The sequence below is a fragment of the Oncorhynchus mykiss genome, chromosome 21 (assembly GCF_013265735.2).
Source record: "Oncorhynchus mykiss isolate Arlee chromosome 21, USDA_OmykA_1.1, whole genome shotgun sequence".
Classification (NCBI taxonomy): domain Eukaryota; kingdom Metazoa; phylum Chordata; class Actinopteri; order Salmoniformes; family Salmonidae; genus Oncorhynchus; species Oncorhynchus mykiss.
In genome coordinates, this window is record NC_048585.1 from 7924928 (window position 1) to 7944237 (window position 19310).

At 52.4% G+C, this 19310-nt stretch overlaps 1 protein-coding gene across 3 annotated transcripts; it reads left to right on the plus strand.

Moving 5' to 3' along the window:
• Positions 1-88: 88 nt before the first annotated feature.
• On the plus strand, positions 89-18657 carry yt6j (UPF0027 protein F16A11.2). Of its 3 annotated transcripts, XM_036956483.1 has the most exons (13): positions 89-271; positions 496-574; positions 691-758; positions 1018-1117; positions 1221-1377; positions 4396-4552; positions 5115-5156; positions 5277-5436; positions 7290-7465; positions 9188-9376; positions 16583-16693; positions 16989-17108; positions 18164-18657. In XM_036956483.1, exons 1-13 carry the CDS (start codon positions 179-181, stop codon positions 18269-18271), a joined length of 1560 nt encoding a protein of 519 aa, XP_036812378.1. In that variant the 5' UTR covers positions 89-178; the 3' UTR covers positions 18272-18657.
• The last annotated feature ends 653 nt before the right edge of the window (positions 18658-19310 follow it).

Genomic DNA, 19310 nt, shown 5'->3' on the forward strand with positions numbered 1-19310 from the left:
TTAAAAAATAAACGCGATACATTTAAAAACATTTACAGCTGCGTCATTATTCAGTTTTCCAAAAACGCGTTTTGTACGGACGCCTCTGAGTTGCCGTAGTTGTAGTTTGTTGGTTCAGAACAGAATCAGACACTGCTGAAATATAAGTGAAATAAACAGCTAGCTACATAATCATATCATGAGTCGATCGTACAATGACGAGTTACAATATTTGGACAAGATTGACAAGAACTGCTGGCGAATCAAGAAAGGTTTCGTCCCAAATATGCAGGTGATTAGCTAAAACGAACTTAAATGGAATGAATTAACGTTAGCACATGTCCGTAGTTTGATAGCTTCAGACGTGGCTTGTTACTATCCAGCTTGACTCTGTTATTGTTGCTGTTGTCTTTTGTATGTAGATAAGGTGTAAGAGCATAGTAGCTACCTAATTTAGCTAACCTAATATGGCTTATGGACTTGACAGCTCATCAAATCCTTCCCCTTTGATTCCAGGTGGAAGGGGTGTTTTACGTCAACGAGTCCCTGGAGAAGCTGATGTTTGAGGAGCTGCGTAACGCGTGTAAAGGAGGAGGTAGACAACAACAACAACAACACATGATGCCATGTTAACAGACAAGCCCGCTCCTGTATTGTTTTCCTCGTTGATTTGACTGATTTGGTTGTTGTTGTTGTCGTTGTTGTCGTCAGGTTTTGGCGGGTTTCTCCCTGCCATGAAACAGATTGGAAACGTTGCAGCTCTGCCGGGTATAGTCCATGTAAGTAGATGTCCGGTCCGGATCAGTCCTTAACACAAGTCAGTGGAGATGACGCTGACAGCCGTTATCTAACCAGCTATAAACTGACATATTGACACCTCTGTAATATCTCACCGGTTTCCCCCAGACACATATTTAGCCTTGTCACAGACTAACAAGCACTTTCAATGAGTTTGCTTGTCAGTCCAGGATTTCTCTTAACCTGTGTCCAGGAAACAAGGCCTAATAGTGTCCCCAAACCTCTCCCTCTCCCCCTCAGAGGTCCATCGGCCTGCCAGACTGCCACTCGGGGTATGGGTTCGCCATCGGAAACATGGCTGCCTTCGACATGAGCGACCCCAACGCAGTCGTATCCCCAGGTACAGAGGATACACACAGTCCAACAGGCTCTCCTGTCTAATCTCTGGTGTGGGTTTTGACATTAACCGTGTGTGTGTGTGTGTGTGTGTGTGTGTGAGCTAGGTGGTGTGGGGTTTGATATTAACTGTGGAGTGCGTCTACTAAGGACCAACCTAGACGAGGGAGACGTCCAGCCTGTCAAGGAGCAGCTGGCTCAGGCCCTGTTTGACCACATCCCTGTAGGAGTCGGCTCCAAGGGAGTCATCCCTATGACCGCCAAGTAAGGAGGCGCCAATACCCTGCTGCACCAATACACCAATACCCTGCTGTCTACAGACACCAATACACCAATACCCTGCTGTCTACAGGCACCAATACACCAATACCCTGCTGTCTACAGGCACCAATACACCAATACCCTGCTGTCTACAGACACCAATACCCTGCTGTCTACAGACACCAATACACCAATACCCTGCTGTCTACAGGCACCAATACCCTGCTGTCTACAGGCACCAATACCCTGCTGTCTACAGGCACCAATACCCTGCTGTCTACAGGCACCAATACCCTGCTGTCTACAGACACCAATACACCAATACCCTGCTGTCTACAGACACCAATACCCTGCTGTCTACAGACACCAATACACCAATACCCTGCTGTCTACAGGCACCAATACACCAATACCCTGCTGTCTACAGACACCAATACACCAATACCCTGCTGTCTACAGGCACCAATACCCTGCTGTCTACAGGCACCAATACCCTGCTGTCTACAGGCACCAATACCCTGCTGTCTACAGACACCAATACACCAATACCCTGCTGTCTACAGACACCAATACACCAATACCCTGCTGTCTACAGGCACCAATACCCTGCTGTCTACAGGCACCAATACCCTGCTGTCTACAGGCACCAATACCCTGCTGTCTACAGACACCAATACACCAATACCCTGCTGTCTACAGACACCAATACACCAATACCCTGCTGTCTACAGACACCAATACCCTGCTGTCTACAGACACCAATACACCAATACCCTGCTGTCTACAGACACCAATACACCAATACCCTGCTGTCTACAGACACCAATACCCTGCTGTCTACAGACACCAATACACCAATACCCTGCTGTCTACAGACACCAATACACCAATACCCTGCTGTCTGCAGACACCAATACCCTGCTGTCTACAGACACCAATACACCAATACCCTGCTGTCTACAGACACCAATACCCTGCTGTCTACAGGCACCAATACCCTGCTGTCTACAGACACCAATACCCTGCTGTCTACAGGCACCAATACCCTGCTGTCTACAGACACCAATACCCTGCTGCACCAATACCCTGCTGTCTACAGACACCAATACACCAATACCCTGCTGTCTACAGACACCAATACACCAATACCCTGCTGTCTACAGACACCAATACACCAATACCCTGCTGTCTACAGACACCAATACCCTGCTGTCTACAGACACCAATACCCTGCTGTCTACAGACACCAATACACCAATACCCTGCTGTCTACAGACACCAATACACCAATACCCTGCTGTCTACAGACACCAATACTCTGCTGTCTACAGACACCAATACCCTGCTGTCTACAGACACCAATACTCTGCTGTCTACAGACACCAATACCCTGCTGTCTACAGACACCAATACCCTGCTGTCTACAGGCACCAATATCCTGCTGTCTACAGACACCAATACCCTGCTGTCTACAGACACCAATACCCTGCTGTCTACAGACACCAATACCCTGCTGTCTACAGGCACCAATACCCTGCTGTCTACAGACACCAATACCCTGCTGTCTACAGGCACCAATACCCTGCTGTCTACAGACACCAATACCCTGCTGTCTACAGGCACCAATACCCTGCTGTCTACAGGCACCAATACCCTGCTGTCTACAGGCACCAATACCCTGCTGTCTACAGACACCAATACCCTGCTGTCTACAGACACCAATACACCAATACCCTGCTGTCTACAGGCACCAATACCCTGCTGTCTGCAGGCACCAATACCCTGCTGTCTGCAGGCACCAATACCCTGCTGTCTGCAGGCACCAATACACCAATACCCTGCTGTCTACAGGCACCAATACACCAATACCCTGCTGTCTACAGGCACCAATACACCAATACCCTGCTGTCTACAGACACCAATACCCTGCTGTCTACAGACACCAATACCCTGCTGTCTACAGGCACCAATACACCAATACCCTGCTGTCTGCAGGCACCAATACACCAATACCCTGCTGTCTACAGACACCAATACCCTGCTGTCTACAGACACCAATACCCTGCTGTCTGCAGACACCAATACACCAATACCCTGCTGTCTACAGACACCAATACACCAATACCCTGCTGTCTACAGACACCAATACACCAATACCCTGCTGTCTGCAGACACCAATACACCAATACCCTGCTGTCTACAGGCACCAATACACCAATACCCTGCTGTCTACAGACACCAATAACCTGCTGTCTACAGACACCAATACCCTGCTGTCCGCAGACACCAATACAACATTAACCCAATCCCTTTGGATAGAGCAGGGTTAAGGTCAGGGTTAGGGGTTAGGGGTTAGGGTTAGGGGTTAAGGTTAGGGGTTAGGGTTAGAGGGTTAGGGTTAGAGGGTTAAGGTTAGGGGTTAGGGTTAGGGGTTAGGGTTAGGGTTAGGGTTAGAGGGTTAGGGGTTAAGGTTAGGGCCATCGGAAAATATTCAGACCCCTTGACTTTTTACACATTTTGTTACTTTTACAGCCTTTTTCTAAAAATGGATGAAATTGTTTTTTTCCTTTCATCAATCTACACACAATACTCCATAATGACCAAGCAAGAACAGGTTTATAAATTGTTGCTACAAGCTTGTATTTGGGGATTTTCTCCTGTTCTTCTCTGCAGATCCTCTCAAGCTCTGTCTGTTACAGGCATCTAGAGGAGGCTCTAGAGATGGGAGTGGACTGGTCCCTAAGAGAAGGCTACGTAGAGACTGATAACCTGGTGTATGTTACAGGGATCTAGAGGAGGCTCTAGAGATGGGAGTGGACTTGTCCCTGAGAGAAGGCTGTCTGTTACTGGGATCTAGAGGAGGCTCTAGAGATGGGAGGGGACTGGTCCCTAAGAGAAGGCTACGTAGAGACTGATAACCTGGTGTATGTTACAGGGATCTAGAGGAGGCTCTAGAGATGGGAGGGGACAGGTCCCTGAGAGAAGGCTGTCTATAGACTGATAACCTGGTGTCTGTTACAGGGATCTAGAGGAGGCTCTAGAGATGGGAGTGGACTGGTCCCTGAGAGAAGGCTATGCCTGGGCAGAGGATAAGGAGCACTGTGAGGAGTATGGCAGGATGCTGCAGGCCGACCCCAACAAGGTCTCCTCCAAGGCCAAGAAGAGAGGCCTGCCTCAGGTAACACCACTCCCTAACTAACCCTGACCCCTGACCCCCAACAAGGTCTCCTCCCAGGCCAAGAAGAGTGGCCTGCCTCAGGTAACGCCACTCCCTAAGTGACCCCTGACCCCCAACAAGGTCTCCTCCCAGGCCAAGAAGAGTGGCCTGCCTCAGGTAACGCCACTCCCTAACCTATAATGACCTGTCCTTATTCCAGCTGGGTACTCTGGGGGCAGGGAACCACTATGATGAGATCTATAATGACCTGTCCTTATTCCAGCTGGGTACTCTGGGGGCAGGGAACCACTATGATGAGATCTATAATGACCTGTCCTTATTCCAGCTGGGTACTCTGGGGGCAGGGAACCACTATGATGAGATCTATAATGACCTGTCCTTATTCCAGCTGGGTACTCTGGGGGCAGGGAACCACTATGATGAGATCTATAATGACCTGTCCTTATTCCAGCTGGGTACTCTGGGGGCAGGGAACCACTATGATGAGATCTATAATGACCTGTCCTTATTCCAGCTGGGTACTCTGGGGGCTGAGATCTATAATGACCTGTCCTTATTCCAGCTGGGTACTCTGGGGGCAGGGAACCACTACGCTGAGATCCAGGTGGTAGATGAGATCTATAATGACCTGTCCTTATTCCAGCTGGGTACTCTGGGGGCAGGGAACCACTACGCTGAGATCCAGGTGGTAGATGAGATCTATAATGACCTGTCCTTATTCCAGCTGGGTACTCTGGGGGCAGGGAACCACTACGCTGAGATCCAGGTGGTGGATGAGATCTATAATGACTATGCTGCTAAGAAGATGGGCATCGACCACAAGGGCCAGGTGTGTGTGATGATCCACAGTGGCAGCAGGGGGCTGGGCCACCAGGTGGCGACAGGTAGGACTCTCTACCCATGTTGGAAATATGCATTTTTGTTTCGTTTTAAAGAATTGTCTGTAACGTGGTCTCCTGTCTGCGTTGCTGCAAGGTGTATTGGTTCTTGTCTTGGTCAGGTTGTTGTTGTAAATGGTGTGTTTTTCAATTACTTACCTGGTTAAATAAAGGTACAAATATACATTGAGGGAAAAAAATTGATAAAATAAATACACATAAATACACTACCCCATAATGGAAAACGGTTTATTAGAAAAACGGATGCCTTACATAAGTATTCAGACCCTTTGCTGTGAGACTTGAAATTGAGCTCAGGTGCATCCTGTTTCCATTGACCTCAGGTCCCTCCTGTTTCCATTGACCTCAGGTGCATCCTGTTTCCATTGACCTCAGGTGCATCCTGTTTCCATTGAGCTCAGGTGCTTCCTGTTTCCATTGAGCTCGGGTGCATCCTGTTTCCATTGATCATCCTTGAAATGTTTCTACAATTTGATTGGAGTCCACCTGTCATAAATGACATTGATCGGACATGATTTGGAAAGGCACACACCTGTCTATATATAAGGTCCCACAGTTGACAGTGCATGTCAGAGCAAAAACCAAGCCATGAGGTCGAAGGAATTGTCCGTAGAGCTCCGAGACAGAATTGTGTCGAGGCACAGATCTGGGGAAGGGTACCAAAACATTTCTGCAGTGTTGAATGTCTCCAAGAACACAGTGGCCTCCATCATTCTTAAATGGAAGAAGTTTGGAACGACCAAGACTCTTCATAGAGCTGGTCACCTGGCCAAACTGAGCAATCGGGGGAGATGGGCCTTGGTCAGGGAGGTGACCAAGAACCCGATGGTCACTCTGGCAGAGCTCCAGAGTTCCTCTGTGGAGATGGGACAACCTTCCAGAAGGACAACCATCTCTGCAGAACCCCACCAATCAGACCTTTATGGTAGAGTGGCCAGATGGAAGCCACTCCTCAGTAAAAAGACACATGACAGCCCCCTATGAGTTTTCCTGAAGGCACCTAAAGGACTCAAACAAGAAAACAAGATTCTCTGGTCTGATGAAACCAAGATTGGACTCTTGGCCTGGATGCCAAGCATCACGTCTGGAGGAAACCTGGCACCATCCCTACGGTGAAGCATGGTGGTGGCTGCATCATGCTGTGGGGATGTTTTTCAGCTGCAGGGCCTGGGAGACTAGTCAGGATCGAGGGAAAGATGAACAGAACAAATTACAGAGAGATCCTTGATGAAAACCTGCTCAGGACCTCAGACTGGTGGGGGGGGGCAAAGGTTCACCTTCCAACAGGACAACGACCCTAAGCGCACAGCCAAGACAACACAGGAGTGGCTTTAGGACAAGTCTCTGAATGTCCTTGAGTGGCCCAGCCGGAGCCCAGACTTGAACCTGATCAAACATCTCTGGAGAGACCTGAAAATAGCTGTGCAGCGATGCTCCCCATCCAACCTGACAGAGCTTGAGAGGATCTGCAGAGAAGAATGGGATAAACTCCCCAAATACAGGTGTGCCAAGCTTGTAGGGTCATACCCAAGAAGACTCGAGCTTGTAATTACTGCCTAAGGTGCTGCAACAAAGTACTGAATTAAGGGTCTGAATACTTAGGTAAATGTGATATTGTTTTTTTTATAAATTAGCAAAAACCTTTTTACTTTGTCATTATGGGGCATTGTGCACAGATTGTGGGGGGACAATTGAATCCATTTTAGATTAAGTTTGTCACGTAACAAAATGTGGAAAAAGTCAAGGGGTCTGAATACTTCCTGAAGCCACTGAAGAACAACCCTTGAATAATTAGTGGGTGTCCCAACTTTTGACTGGTACTGTATATGTTCTGGTAGATGCCCTGGTTGCCATGGAGAAGGCGATGAAGCGAGACAAGATCCAGGTGAACGATCGTCAGCTGGCGTGCGCCCGTATCTTTTCAGAGGAGGGACAAGACTACCTGAAAGGAATGGCCGCCGCCGGCAACTATGCCTGGGTCAACCGTTCCTCTATGACCTTCCTCACACGACAGGTATCTGACCCTACCTGAGACAGGTAACTGACCCTACCTGAGACAGGTAACTGACCCTACCTGAGACGGGTAACTGACCCTACCTGAGACGGGTAACTGACCCTACCTGAGACGGGTAACTGACCCTACCTGAGACGGGTAACTGACCCTACCTGAGACGGGTAACTGACCCTACCTGAGACGGGTAACTGACCCTACCTGAGACGGGTAACTGACCCTACCTGAGACGGGTAACTGACCCTACCTGAGACGGGTAACTGACCCTACCTGAGACGGGTAACTGACCCTACCTGAGACGGGTAACTGACCCTACCTGAGACGGGTAACTGACCCTACCTGAGACGGGTAACTGACCCTACCTGAGACGGGTAACTGACCCTACCTGAGACAGGTAACTGACCCTACCTGAGACAGGTAGCTGACCCTACCTGAACAAGGGAACTGACCCTACCTGAGACAGGTAACTGACCCTACCTGAGACAGGTAACTGACCCTACCTGAGACAGGTAACTGACCCTACCTGAGACAGGTAACTGACCCTACCTGAGACAGGTAACTGACCCTACCTGAGACAGGTAACTGACCCTACCTGAGACAGGTAACTGACCCTACCTGAGACAGGTAATTGACCCTAACTGACCGCACTTGAGACGGGTAACTGACCCCACTTGAGACGTGTAACTGACCCCACCTGAGACGTGTAACTGACCCCACCTGAGACGGGTAACTGACCCCACCTGAGACGGGTAACTGACCCCACCTGAGACGGGTAACTGACCCCACCTGAGACGGGTAACTGACCCCAACTGACCCCACCTGAGACGGGTAACTGACCCCAACTCACCCCACTTGAGACGGGTAACTGACCCCACCTGAGACGGGTAACTGACCCTACCTGAGACAGGTAACTGACCCTACCTGAGACAGGTAACTGACCCTACCTGAGACAGGTAATTGACCCTAACTGACCGCACTTGAGACGGGTAACTGACCCCACTTGAGACGGGTAACTGACCCCACCTGAGACGGGTAACTGACCCCACCTGAGACGGGTAACTGACCCCACCTGAGACGGGTAACTGACCCCACCTGAGATGGGTAACTGACCCCACCTGAGACGGGTAACTGACCCCAACTGACCCCACCTGAGACGGGTAACTGACCCCAACTCACCCCACTTGAGACGGGTAACTGACCCCACCTGAGACGGGTAACTGACCCCACCTGAGACGGGTAACTGACCCCACCTGAGACGGGTAACTGACCCCACCTGAGACGGGTAACTGACCCCACCTGAGACGGGTAACTGACCCCACCTGAGACGGGTAACTGACCCTAACTGACCCCACCTGAGACAGGTAACTGACCCTACCTGAGACAGGTAACTGACCCTACCTGAGACAGGTAACTGACCCTACCTGAGACAGGTAACTGACCCCACCTGAGACGGGTAACTGACCCTAACTGACCCCACCTGAGACGGGTAACTGACCACACCTGAGACGGGTAACTGACCCTAACTGACCCCACCTGAGACAGGTAACTGACCCCGCCTGAGACGGGTAACTGACCCTAACTGACCCCACCTGAGACAGGTAACTGACCCCACCTGAGACGGGTAACTGACCCCACCTGAGACGGGTAACTGACCCTAACTGACCCCACCTGAGACAGGTAACTGACCACTCCAGTGCGACTTCTCCGCGTCTCTGTCTCCTCCAGGCGTTTGCCAAGGTGTTCACCACCACTCCTGATGACCTGGACATGCATGTGATCTATGACGTGTCTCATAACATCGCCAAGGTGGAGGAACACATGGTAGATGGGAAACAGAAGACTCTACTGCTGCATCGCAAGGGATCCACCCGGGCCTTCCCTCCACACCACCCCCTCATCCCTGTAGACTACCAGGTACTCCCTCATCCCTGTAGACTACCAGGTACCCCCTCATCCCTGTAGACTACCAGGTACTCCCTCATCCCTGTAGACTACCAGGTACCCCCTCATCCCTGTAGACTACCAGGTACTCCCTCTCATCCCTGTAGACTACCAGGTACCCCCTCATCCCTGTAGACTACCAGGTACTCCCTCATCCCTGTAGACTACCAGGTACCCCCTCATCCCTGTAGACTACCAGGTACTCCCTCATCCCTGTAGACTACCAGGTACTCCCTCTCATCCCTGTAGACTACCAGGTACCCCCTCATCCCTGTAGACTACCAGGTACTCCCTCATCCCTGTAGACTACCAGGTACCCCCTCATCCCTGTAGACTACCAGGTACCCCCTCATCCCTGTAGACTACCAGGTACTCCCTCATCCCTGTAGACTACCAGGTACTCCCTCATCCCTGTAGACTACCAGGTACTCCCTCATCCCTGTAGACTACCAGGTACCCCCTCTCATCCCTGTAGACTACCAGGTACTCCCTCATCCCTGTAGACTACCAGGTACCCCCTCATCCCTGTAGACTACCAGGTACCCCCTCATCCCTGTAGACTACCAGGTACCCCCTCATCCCTGTAGACTACCAGGTACTCCCTCATCCCTGTAGACTACCAGGTACCCCCTCTTATCCCTGTAGACTACCAGGTACCCCCTCTCATCCCTGTAGACTACCAGGTACTCCCTCATCCCTGTAGACTACCAGGTACCCCCTCATCCCTGTAGACTACCAGGTACTCCCTCATCCCTGTAGACTACCAGGTACTCCCTCATCCCTGTAGACTACCAGGTACTCCCTCATCCCTGTAGACTACCAGGTACCCCCTCATCCCTGTAGACTACCAGGTACCCCCTCTCATCCCTGTAGACTACCAGGTACCCCCTCATCCCTGTAGACTACCAGGTACTCCCTCATCCCTGTAGACTACCAGGTACCCCCCCTCATCCCTGTAGACTACCAGGTACCCCCTCATCCCTGTAGACTACCAGGTACCCCCTCATCCCTGTAGACTACCAGGTACTCCCTCATCCCTGTAGACTACCAGGTACCCCCCCTCATCCCTGTAGACTACCAGGTACCCCCTCATCCCTGTAGACTACCAGGTACTCCCTCATCCCTGTAGACTACCAGGTACCCCCCCTCATCCCTGTAGACTACCAGGTACCCCCTCTCATCCCTGTAGACTACCAGGTACCTCCTCATCCCTGTAGACTACCAGGTACTCCCTCATCCCTGTAGACTACCAGGTACTCCCTCATCCCTGTAGACTACCAGGTACCCCCCCCCTCATCCCTGTAGACTACCAGGTACTCCCTCATCCCTGTAGACTACCAGGTACCCCCCCCCCCCATCCCTGTAGACTACCAGGTACCTCCCCCTCATCCCTGTAGACTACCAGGTACTCCCTCATCCCTGTAGACTACCAGGTACCTCCCCCTCATCCCTGTAGACTACCAGGTACTCCCTCATCCCTGTAGACTACCAGGTACTCCCTCATCCCTGTAGACTACCAGGTACTCCTTCATCCCTGTAGACTACCAGGTACTCCCTCATCCCTGTAGACTACCAGGTACTCCCTCATCCCTGTAGACTACCAGGTACCCCCTCTCATCCCTGTAGACTACCAGGTACCCCCTCTCATCCCTGTAGACTACCAGGTACTCCCTCATCCCTGTAGACTACCGGGTACCTCCTCTCATCCCTGTAGACTACCAGGTACTCCCTCATCCCTGTAGACTACCAGGTACTCCCTCATCCCTGTAGACTACCAGGTACCCCCTCATCCCTGTAGACTACCAGGTACTCCCTCATCCCTGTAGACTACCAGGTACTCCCTCATCCCTGTAGACTACCAGGTACCCCCCCCCCCTCATCCCTGTAGACTACCAGGTACTCCCTCATCCCTGTAGACTACCAGGTACTCCCTCATCCCTGTAGACTACCAGGTACTCCCTCATCCCTGTAGACTACCAGGTACTCCCTCATCCCTGTAGACTACCAGGTACCTCCTCTCATCCCTGTAGACTACCAGGTACCCCCTCATCCCTGTAGACTACCAGGTACCCCCTCATCCCTGTAGACTACCGGGTACTCCCTCATCCCTGTAGACTACCGGGTACCTCCTCTCATCCCTGTAGACTACCAGGTACTCCCTCATCCCTGTAGACTACCGGGTACCTCCCTCATCCCTGTAGACTACCAGGTACCCCCTCTCATCCCTGTAGACTACCAGGTACTCCCTCATCCCTGTAGACTACCAGGTACCACCCCCTCATCCCTGTAGACTACCAGGTACTCCCTCATCCCTGTAGACTACCAGGTACCTCCTCTCATCCCTGTAGACTACCAGGTACTCCCTCATCCCTGTAGACTACCAGGTACTCCCTCATCCCTGTAGACTACCAGGTACTCCCTCATCCCTGTAGACTACCAGGTACCTCCTCTCATCCCTGTAGACTACCAGGTACCCCCTCATCCCTGTAGACTACCAGGTACTCCCTCATCCCTGTAGACTACCAGGTACCCCCTCTCATCCCTGTAGACTACCGGGTACCTCCTCTCATCCCTGTAGACTACCAGGTACCCCCTCATCCCTGTAGACTACCAGGTACTCCCTCATCCCTGTAGACTACCGGGTACCTCCTCTCATCCCTGTAGACTACCAGGTACTCCCTCATCCCTGTAGACTACCGGGTACCTCCCTCATCCCTGTAGACTACCAGGTACCCCCTCTCATCCCTGTAGACTACCAGGTACCCCCTCTCATCCCTGTAGACTACCAGGTACTCCCTCATCCCTGTAGACTACCAGGTACCACCCCCTCATCCCTGTAGACTACCAGGTACTCCCTCATCCCTGTAGACTACCAGGTACCTCCTCTCATCCCTGTAGACTACCAGGTACCCCCTCATCCCTGTAGACTACCAGGTACTCCCTCATCCCTGTAGACTACCAGGTACCTCCTCTCATCCCTGTAGACTACCAGGTACCTCCTCTCATCCCTGTAGACTACCAGGTACTCCCTCATCCCTGTAGACTACCAGGTACTCCCTCATCCCTGTAGACTACCATGTACCTCCTCTCATCCCTGTAGACTACCAGGTACCTCCTCTCATCCCTGTAGACTACCAGGTACTCCATCATCCCTGTAGACTACCAGGTACCCCCTCATCCCTGTAGACTACCAGGTACTCCCTCATCCCTGTAGACTACCAGGTACCTCCTCTCATCCCTGTAGACTACCAGGTACCCCTCTCATCCCTGTAGACTACCAGGTACTCCCTCATCCCTGTAGACTACCAGGTACCACCCTCTCATCCATGTAGACTACCAGGTACCACCCTCTCATCCCTGTAGACTACCAGGTACTCCCTCATCCATGTAGACTACCAGGTACCCCATCTCATCCCTATAGACTACCAGGTACCCCCTCTCATCCCTGTAGACTACCAGGTACCTCCTCTCATCCCTGTAGACTACCAGGTACCCCCTCATCCCTGTAGACTACCAGGTACCCCCTCATCCCTGTAGACTACCAGGTACTCCCTCATCCCTGTAGACTACCAGGTACCTCCTCTCATCCCTGTAGACTACCAGGTACCCCCTCATCCCTGTAGACTACCAGGTACCTCCTCTCATCCCTGTAGACTACCAGGTACCCCCTCATCCCTGTAGACTACCAGGTACCCCCTCATCCCTGTAGACTACCAGGTACAACCTCTCATCCCTGTAGACTACCAGGTACCCCCTCTCATCCCTGTAGACTACCAGGTACCCCATCTCATCCCTATAGACTACCAGGTACCCCCTCTCATCCCTGTAGACTACCAGGTACCCCCTCTCATCCCTGTAGACTACCAGGTACCCCCCTCTCATCCCTGTAGACTACCAGGTACCCCCTCTCATCCCTGTAGACTACCAGGTACCCCCTCTCATCCCTGTAGACTTCCAGGTACCCCTCTCATCCCTGTAGACTACCAGGTACCCCCCTCTTCCCTGTAGACTATCAGGTACCCCCCCCCCCCTCTCATCCATGTAGACTACCAGGTACCTCCTCTGATCCCTGTAGACTACCAGGTACCCCCTCTCATCCCTGTAGACTACCAGGTACCCCCCTTCATCCCTGTAGACTACCAGGTACCCCCCCCCCTCATCCCTGTAGACTACCAGGTACCCCCCCCCTCATCCCTGTAGACTACCAGGTACCCCCCTCTCACACCTGTAGACTACCAGGTACCCCCCCCTCATCCCTGTAGACTATCAGGTCCCCCCCCCTCATCCCTGTAGACTATCAGGTCCCCCCCCCCTCATCCCTGTAGACTATCAGGTACTCCCTCATCCCTGTAGACTACCAGGTACTCCCTCATCCCTGTAGACTACCAGGTACTCCCTCATCCCTGTAGACTACCAGGTACCCCCTCATCCCTGTAGACTATCAGGTACCTCCTCTCATCCCTGTAGACTACCAGGTACCCCCCCTCATCCCTGTAGACTACCAGGTACTCCCTCATCCATGTAGACTACCAGGTACCCCATCTCATCCCTATAGACTACCAGGTACCCCCTCTCATCCCTGTAGACTACCAGGTACCTCCTCTCATCCCTGTAGACTACCAGGTACCCCCTCATCCCTGTAGACTACCAGGTACCCCCTCATCCCTGTAGACTACCAGGTACTCCCTCATCCCTGTAGACTACCAGGTACCTCCTCTCATCCCTGTAGACTACCAGGTACCCCTCTCATCCCTGTAGACTACCAGGTACCCCCTCATCCCTGTAGACTACCAGGTACCCCCTCATCCCTGTAGACTACCAGGTACTCCCTCATCCCTGTAGACTACCAGGTACTCCCTCATCCCTGTAGACTACCAGGTACCTCCTCATCCCTGTAGACTACCAGGTACCCCCTCATCCCTGTAGACTACCAGGTACCCCCTCATCCCTGTAGACTACCAGGTACCCCCTCTCATCCCTGTAGACTACCAGGTACCCCCCTCTCATCCCTGTAGACTACCAGGTACCCCCTCTCATCCCTGTAGACTACCAGGTACCCCCTCTCATCCCTGTAGACTTCCAGGTACCCCTCTCATCCCTGTAGACTACCAGGTACCCCCCTCTTCCCTGTAGACTATCAGGTACCCCCCCCCCCTCTCATCCATGTAGACTACCAGGTACCTCCTCTGATCCCTGTAGACTACCAGGTACCCCCTCTCATCCCTGTAGACTACCAGGTACCCCCCCCTCATCCCTGTAGACTACCAGGTACCCCCCCCCCCCCCCTCATCCCTGTAGACTACCAGGTACCCCCCCCCCCTCATCCCTGTAGACTACCAGGTCCCCCCCCCTCATCCCTGTAGACTATCAGGTCCCCCCCCCCCCCCCTCATCCCTGTAGACTATCAGGTACTCCCTCATCCCTGTAGACTACCAGGTACCCCCTCATCCCTGTAGACTACCAGGTACCTCTCATCCCTGTAGACTACCAGGTACCCCCCCTCATCCCTGTAGACTACCAGGTACTCCCTCATCCCTGTAGACTACCAGGTACCTCCTCTCATCCCTGTAGACTACCAGGTACCTCCTCTCATCCCTGTAGACTACCAGGTACCCCCTCATCCCTGTAGACTACCAGGTACCCCCCCCCCCCCCCTCTCATCCCTGTAGACTACCAGGTACTCCCTCATCCCTGTAGACTACCAGGTACTCCCTCATCCATGTAGACTACCAGGTACCACCCTCTCATCCCTGTAGACTACCAGGTACCCCCTCTCATCCCTGTAGACTACCAGGTACCCCATCTCATCCCTATAGACTACCAGGTACCCCCTCTCATCCCTGTAGACTACCAGGTACCTCCTCTCATCCCTGTAGACTACCAGGTACCCCCTCATCCCTGTAGACTACCAGGTACCCCCTCATCCCTGTAGACTACCAGGTACTCCCTCATCCCTGTAGACTACCAGGTACCTCCTCTCATCCCTGTAGACTACCAGGTACCTCCTCTCATCCCTGTAGACTACCAGGTACCCCCTCATCCCTGTAGACTACCAGGTACCCCCTCATCCCTGTAGACTACCAGGTACCTCCTCTCATCCCTGTAGACTACCAGGTACCCCCTCATCCCTGTAGACTACCAGGTACCCCCTCATCCCTGTAGACTACCAGGTACAACCTCTCATCCCTGTAGACTACCAGGTACCCCCTCTCATCCCTGTAGACTACCAGGTACCCCATCTCATCCCTATAGACTACCAGGTACCCCCTCTCATCCCTGTAGACTACCAGGTACCCCCTCTCATCCCTGTAGACTACCAGGTACCCCCCTCTCATCCCTGTAGACTACCAGGTACCCCCTCTCATCCCTGTAGACTACCAGGTACCCCCTCTCATCCCTGTAGACTTCCAGGTACCCCTCTCATCCCTGTAGACTACCAGGTACCCCCCTCTCACACCTGTAGACTACCAGGTACCCATCCCCCTCTCATCCCTGTAGACTACCAGGTACCTCCTCTGATCCCTGTAGACTACCAGGTACCCCCTCTCATCCCTGTAGACTACCAGGTACCCCCCCTCATCCCTGTAGACTACCAGGTACCCCCCCCTCATCCCTGTAGACTACCAGGTACCCCCCTCTCACACCTGTAGACTACCAGGTACCCATCCCCCTCTCATCCCTGTAGACTACCAGGTACCTCCTCTGATCCCTGTAGACTACCAGGTCCCCCCCCCCTCATCCCTGTAGACTATCAGGTCCCCCCCCCCTCATCCCTGTAGACTATCAGGTCCCCCCCCTCTCATCCCTGTAGACTATCAGGTCCCCCCCCTCTCATCCCTGTAGACTATCAGGTACCCCCCCTCATCCCTGTAGACTACCAGGTACCCCCCCCCCCCCCTCTCATCCCTGTAGACTACCAGGTACCCCCCCCCCCCCCCCCTCCCTCCCTCATCCCTGTAGACTACCAGGTACCCCCTCTCATCCCTGTAGACTACCAGGTACCCCCCCCTCTCCCCCTCAACATCAATACAGAATGAAGTTATGGTTTAACATTATAGACTATCTACTTTAGGCACAGCTTTAGGGCCAATCTGACAGCCCTATGTGTCTCTGGCCCTAAAGTAGTGCCACTTTGATGCAGACTGTTTTTAAAACGCTTCCTGTTTCTGGTCCAATCAGCTGACAGGCCAGCCGGTGTTGATCGGGGGCACGATGGGCACCTGCAGTTACGTCCTGACGGGCACGGAACAGGGCATGACAGAGACCTTCGGCACCACCTGCCACGGCGCGGTAAGGCTTTACTGCACCTCTGTCGCTTTACTGCACCTCTGTCGCTTTACTGCACCTCTGTCGCTTTACTGCACCTCTGTCGCTTTACTGCACCTCTGTCGCTTTACTGCACCTCTGTCGCTTTACTGCACTTCTGTCGCTTTACTGCACTTCTCTGTCGCTTTACTGCACTTCTCTGTCGCTGTGCTCCTAGGTATGTCCATACTATAACAAGTAGTAACGATGGACTGCATCCATCTGTTCATTATCAAGAACATGTTTTATCTACTCCTCAACATTGAACTCTTGTCTCCAGGGTCGGGCTCTGTCTCGGGCCAAATCCCGCAGGAATATCGACTTCCAGGACGTGTTGGATAAGCTGGCAGACAAGGGTATCGCCATCAGGGTGGCTTCGCCCAAACTAGTCATGGAAGAGGTAAGCTTCGCTTCGCCCAAACTAGTCATGGAAGGGGTAGGCTTCGCCCAAACTAGTCATGGAAGGGGTAGGCTTCACTTCGCCCAAACTAGTCATGCTATAGCTACAGTGGGGGGGTCGTGGAAGGGGTAGGCTTCACCCAGACTAGTCGTGCTATAGCTACAGTGGGGGGGTCGTGGAAGGGGTAGGCTTCACCCAGACTAGTCATGCTATAGCTACAGTGGGGGGGTCGTGGAAGGGGTAGGCTTCACCCAGACTAGTCATGCTATAGCTACAGTGGGGGGGGGAGGCTTCGCCCAGACTAGTCATGCTATAGCTACAGTGGGGGGGGGGAGGCGGGGGGGTAGGCTTCACCCAGACTAGTCATGCTATAGCTACAGTGGGGGGGTCGTGGAAGGGGTAGGCTTCACCCAGACTAGTCGTGCTATAGCTACAGTGGGGGGGGGGGGGTAGGCTTCACCCAGACTAGTCATGCTATAGCTACAGTGGGGGGTTCGTGGAAGGGGTAGGCTTCACCCAGACTAGTCGTGCTATAGCTACAGTGGGAGTGGGGGGGGGGGGGGGGGTCGTGGAAGGGGTAGGCTTCGCCCAGACTTGTCATGCTATAGTTACAGGGGGGGGGGGGTCATGGAAGGGGTAGGCTTCACCCAGACTAGTCATGCTATAGCTACAGTGTGTGGGGGGGGGGGGGGGGGGGGGGGGTCATGGAAGGGGTAGGCTTCACCCAGACTAGTCATGCTATAGTTACAGGGGGGGGGTCGTGGAAGGGGTAGGCTTCACCCAGACTAGTCATGCTATAGCTACAGTGTGTGGGGGGGGGGGGGGGGTCATGGAAGGGGTAGGCTTCACCCAGACTAGTCATGCTATAGCTACAGTGGGGGGGTCGTGGAAGGGGTAGGCTTCACCCAGACTAGTCATGCTATAGCTACAGTGGGGGGGGGTCGTGGAAGGGGTAGGCTTCACCCAGACTAGTCATGCTATAGCTACAGTGGGGGGGGGGGGGGGTCGTGGCTATTGTGTTATAAAGGCTAACAGTATTTTCTTACCATTTCTAGGCTCCGGAGTCGTACAAAAACGTGTGTGATGTCGTCAACACGTGTCACGATGCTGGAATCAGCAAGAAAGCCATCAAACTACGACCCATCGCTGTGATCAAGGGATAAGGCTGCACCGCTCTGCTAGTGACGGCATTGGCCATGGCACTCCCTCCAGGAGCCAATCACCAGGCAGAGAGCTGGCGGAGGAGCCAATGGGGAAGTGTCTGACTGCGAGTGAGCATGTCCGTCTTCATAGACTGACTTGACAAGGGATCGGTTTCCTCCACTTCCTGTCTATGACCAGTATGATTATTTTGGCATGGGGGGGTGATTTGTCCGTTGAGTGATCAATTTAATTGGACCGGATGGGCTCTTTAATATTGTAAAGTTTGAGAGGGTGAAGTGTCTTGGGTTTACTTTTCATTCATGGCAAAGTCACTGTGGAAAATAACCTTGAGATTCAGGTTAACCAGAGATAATAAAATACAAGATGACAGATTGATCTACTTGCATTTAATGCCTGGGAGTCACTTTGTTCCAACATCTGAAGAAAACAAACACTAAAGCTTCACAGGGTGAGGAGATCGTTTGGGAACTCGATTCTCTGACCAGATTGATTTCCCTCACTACCTCTCACCCATTGGTAGGAGAAACCCTGGTGTCTGGATTAGGAAACACTTAATGTTGTTTTGATGAACCAATAAAGATATGAAGACAGATGAATACAGGATGAACATATATCTCGTAAATGTGCGGTGTTTTCTAATCCAGTCCGCCAAAACATTTGACTGCCTTCAGTCTCCCCTCCACAACCGGTCCTGGTTCTGGGTGGCCAGATGTGATCCGTTCTGTTTTTCTAACACCACATTTAGATCCAGTCTGGATCATCTTGATTTAAATCCATTAGTCTGGTCTGTAGGTAAACTGGCTGTGATCATTTCTGAATATCCATTAGTCTGGTCTGGAGATAAGCTGACTGGGATCATTTTGAATATCTATTAGTCTGGTCTGGTAAACTGGCTGTGATCATTTCTGAATATCCATTAGTCTGGTCTGGTAAGCTGTCTGATCATATCTGAATATCCATTAGTCTGGTCTGGAGGTAAGCTGTCTGGGATCATATCTGAATATCCATTAGTCTGGTCTGGAGGTAAGCTGTCTGGGA